Raw genomic sequence first — 4,485 nt, 5'->3', positions numbered from 1 at the left:
TTAGTTTCTTACATTAAAATAATGAAGATATCAATATATGATACAAAATTTATAAACTATTTATACGTCATGAATAATATAATTTATCTTAAACTCCATACGTTTTTAAAGCATAAAAATCAAACTAAAATTTGGAATTAAGCGAACGTAGTCCATAGATAAAATAAATACTCGGTAAAAATTACTTGCCCATATCCTGCATGTTGCCGTTGTCCAAATAAGAAAACTTCCAAGCCTCGTATATGATGCATCATCATCATCATCTGCTAGAGGAAGATCATCAGGAAAGAAGAACGAAAAATGTGTAGACTTTGCTTCCTAGCAATGGTTAATAAAATGGTTGCGTGGATTAGGAACCCGATTAAGTACTGGAGGTTTTGAAATTGCTTTGTCTATTTAAGGAGAGAAACAAAATACGTTAGCAATCCTGAGAGAAGAACTGGTTTTGCAGGGATCACAGAATAGAAAAATGGGTTGCGAACGTACGTGGCGTTACTTCTAAAAGCCCAACATAATGAAAGTCTCGAAGTGATTTAACGGTGAACGCCCAAAGAAGAAAAATGATGTGGTTATCAGAACAGAAAGCACTACTCAGATATGATATGCTTGGGATTTGCATATATATGGCTGCCATGTTACAACGCTCTACAAATTCAGCAACCTCTTGAGATGAAAATTACTTTATTTTTCCATTCACACAACCTCTAATTCTTTCATCTTGGATCTTGATCTCTCCCTAGGTTCCGGTGACGTCGCCTTCCGTTTGCTAATACTATTACAGTTATTATAGCTATTGTCGGTAGATATGCATTCTCCTTCGCAGGAATTGTCGGGTAGTTTCAGGAAGTAGGGTTGGAGCTTCTCCAAATCTGATAACTGAAGAGGCTTCAAGAGAAACTCCTCTGCTCCTCCTTCCAGGCACCTAATGATAACACAATATTTCACTTTATTTTGAATTTCCAGCCAACACCCATACTTGATGTATAGTTGATGCACTGCCTTTTTCTATGAATTAATAAAATGCAGCTAAAATCACGGTGAACTTTTTTAAAGGTTTAGTTAATCAGGTCCTTATTTTTCTATGAAGGTATTATCGTTGGATGAAAAGAAAGAAGAGACTGTTAAAAGAGAAATAATTAATAGTAATATCAATAATAACATTCTCACATGCTGATTCTTGAAGGCACGTTTTCTGATGACATAATGACGACGGGTATGTCTTTCCAAGGAGATCCCTGCAGGACACAGTAAGCAATATATAACATAAGATGGAAACCAAATTAAAGACAACAGAATATAAAAACTAAACAAAAGACGAGAGCAATCTTTGATTTTGAGTTAGAATTGAAATTATTCTTCTTGTTTTCTTTCGTCAATTTTTTTCGCGTCCCTAGTCTGTACTGAACTTGGGGCATTATATAATATATTTCACTTGAAAGAAAATGATGAGAATGCTGTGGTGGAAAGGTCAGAACTGATAAGAAACTTTGAAAGAGGAAAATGAAGATGGTGGTGTAGAATTGAATGAAACAAGAGCACTAGTACTTGTGGTGCTTGTTATTCATGAATGATATATACACGATCACATGTATAAAGAGTAGAGAAAATATGGTAAAGAATAAGACCTTGAGCCGTTTAAGCAAATCATAACCGCTCATCCCAGGCATGCAGTAATCTGTCATGATCATATTCACTTTTGTACCCTGCATTTCACACACAATTTAACACTACTTGTTACTGTTTCGCATAATAACCATCCCCAGTACCACTACAAGGATACCCCTAGCTAGCTATACCTACCACCACCCTTTTAAACGTCACCTCCTATATCCTTTTCTAGAACCGAATTAGTAGGCTTTGCTCAGAAGTAAAAGCAAATTGATATAAGATAGCCGGTACAGTGAAAAAAAAAAAATCTCCTGCATAACCGGCTACCGCATTCTTCTATATATGTTCAAAATGAATAATAGAGTTGGAGATTCAAATGCATTTTCCATTAAGATCTTCGATAGTTCTCTACATCTGAAGCTTAGTTTCTTTTTTTTTTTTTAACGTGAAGTTCGAGAACTTGACCCTGGGTGGACTTCATACCTGTAGAGGCATTCTAAAACTTTTTTTTTTTTTAACTTCGGAAAAAAAGGAAAGGATTGCTGTGTACTGGAAGTTCGACTTGTGTAGGACGGGTTCTCGTCTTCTTTTAACCTTTGTTTTGGCAGAAGAGAGATTTGTGTTTGTGTGATTAGAATCAATATATAAATATAAGCTGCAGCTAGGAGGCTCAAACATGGCAGTTAAAAAACAATAGTCTCAGATTACGGTCACAGGCAGGAGAAGAAGTCGTGGATGAAGATCATTAATAAATTAAATACCTCATGGTGGAGCGATTGATCAGGAGAAGACGAAGGTGAAAGGGAAGAGGAGGTAGCATCAATATTGTGAAGGTCATCAAGCAGACCAAGGTACTTCAAAGCTTTATCCCCAGAATCCACGCAGGTCACTGCACAGTTCAGAATAATTAAACACAATTCCTCACAATCGAGAGATTTGGACGAGATTAACAATTAGAGCGCCAGGATATAGGTATATATGTACAAAACTTCAAACCTTTGCATGAAGAAACTGTAAGGAGCCTCTCTAAAAGCTTCCTGTCGATGACACTGTCATCTACTGCCAGCACATGAAAATGCTCTTGCTTTCGCCTGCCCACCACCACATCCTCCGATTCAACCGCCATTATTTATTTATTTTCCTCCTTCCCTCCGGACTCTCTCTCTCCCCCCCTCTCTCGCTCGATATGTGCATTTCTGCTGAAGACCAAACCAAGTAATATATATTCACCAAGTAGTAGTTGTATTCTAGGAATGAAATAGCGATCCCTGTAGGTCCCATCCAAGTAGAGCCCACTATTTATTCTTCACTCTCTCTCTTTCTCTCTATCACACACACTTTGCGGTACAAGAGAGGAACCACCCAGGCCGCAATTTACACACACGCAAAAAAATGAGAGAGAGGACAAAAGAGGGAATAGAAAAATGAATGACAATGCAAGAGAGGTGGCAATTTATTAAGTGCCCTTTTGTAGAAGTGGACGGACGCATGATATGAATAGTGGGAAGGAGGAAAAAGATCTCATACTTGTAAATTACTCGTAATAGTTGGGGCTATAGTTTGACTTTCTTTATTAAAAAGTTCTTATTTTACTGCCACATACATGAAGATTAAATCAATGTAATGATAAGAAGTAGTCTTATTCTTACTGATGTGTATTATAATGTAATAGATTTAGCCTTGGCTGGGGCTCATGCCGAGAAATCTGTCTCTGGAGTCGCTCCATGGCGTTGGTACAACCACCACACACTCTAACACTATGACACTGATGCTTTTTCTCTCTGTATTTTCCCTTTCTCTTGGATTTTATTTGATTGCCTACCAAAATCTCAAGATCTTTGATTCCATCATCGTCATCATCATGACCAAAGTTACGACTTTGATTTTGGGCGTGGATCATCACTTTTAATTTAACTGATTAAACTGCTATTACTTTTCCCCTTTCCTCCACATCAGTGGGGCCTTCTTGTCTTCACATTCACCTTATCTTATTATTCTTCTTCTCTATTTTCATTTTGACACTGAACACACAGTGGTCTGCATTAATCTGACAATATCATTTGTTAAATATCATACTCAAAAACACAAATAAACTGTACTGGTTTTTAATATTAAAATAAGCAGTAGTTACATTTTCATCTTTGGAAATGACGAGTACGAATAGAATAGAATTTAACTCGAATGTACAAGAGTCTCCCTTGAGGACACCTAGAATGGACAAATACTTGCTTTATTTTGGTATAACTAATGTAATTTTGCTGGAATTCTTTTCTTGAGTTCCTTTCATGAATGATTGCCAGTTTGTTGGGTCTAGAGATAAGCCATGATTCCCAAACGACGTCTTCAGTAAATTTCAGCCGATAATTCTGATTATTCCCTTGTCCATTTATCTCTGCTGCAAAAACCCCACAAAATTCCTCAAGAAGCTGTCCATGTGACGCATAATATATTTACGTACGGTTCAAAATATGATTCACATTAACAGATGGCAAGACACACAGAGACAAGAAAAGAAGAAGTAAAAATTACTAAAGCTCCGGTAGTGTAAATCATCATATATCAGAAGCTAGTCTGATAAGATACATGTACAGACAGATATACATGTGTCACATTAATACGGAGAGAAGTATATACATTATATAGTGAGTGTGACTGTATATAACATAGAGAGGGAGCGAGGAAGGATGGAAATGATTGAAATGAGAAGGTGGATGGGAGCAAATATAATCTTGGGTGGGGTATGTTTGGCATAGGGATATAGATCTCCCATATTTCGAATCTGTTGCCTATCGAGGATGTCGACATTCATACGCAGCAGAAAGTCTTTCCTTTTATTCACACTTGATTGCGGGCCCCATCTTCTGTCTGCCACGTGTT

The 4,485-nt window shown here is 37.1% G+C and overlaps 1 protein-coding gene across 1 annotated transcript; it reads right to left on the bottom strand.

The window, feature by feature from the left end:
* Window positions 1-455: 455 nt before the first annotated feature.
* LOC114731904 (two-component response regulator ARR17-like) lies at window positions 456-2,769 on the bottom strand. The gene is made up of 4 exons (XM_028919156.1): window positions 2,605-2,769; window positions 2,370-2,497; window positions 1,168-1,235; window positions 456-922 (listed from the first exon to the last, which is right to left on the bottom strand). The coding sequence occupies exons 1-4, from the start codon at window positions 2,732-2,734 to the stop codon at window positions 694-696; spliced, it is 555 nt and encodes a 184-aa protein (XP_028774989.1). The 5' UTR covers window positions 2,735-2,769; the 3' UTR covers window positions 456-693.
* Window positions 2,770-4,485: the final 1,716 nt, after the last annotated feature.

This window comes from Neltuma alba, unplaced genomic scaffold (assembly GCF_004799145.2).
Source record: "Neltuma alba isolate B1F8T4 unplaced genomic scaffold, ASM479914v2 tig00012864_pilon, whole genome shotgun sequence".
NCBI lineage: Eukaryota > Viridiplantae > Streptophyta > Magnoliopsida > Fabales > Fabaceae > Neltuma > Neltuma alba.
Note: the sequence above shows the minus strand (reverse complement) of the source record. Positions and strands in the feature narration are given on the sequence as shown.

Excerpts from the sequence above, each read along its gene's own strand:
- LOC114731904 (XM_028919156.1), bottom strand. The coding sequence starts at position 2,734 with ATGGCGGTTGAATCGGAGGATGTGGTGGTGGGCAGGCGAAAGCAAGAG. Across the intron at positions 2,498-2,604 it reads TACAGTTTCTTCATGCAAAG|TGACCTGCGTGGATTCTGGG; the intron begins GTTTGAAGTTTT and ends TGAACTGTGCAG. Across the intron at positions 923-1,167 it reads GTGCCTTCAAGAATCAGCAT|GTGCCTGGAAGGAGGAGCAG; the intron begins GTGAGAATGTTA and ends TGTTATCATTAG.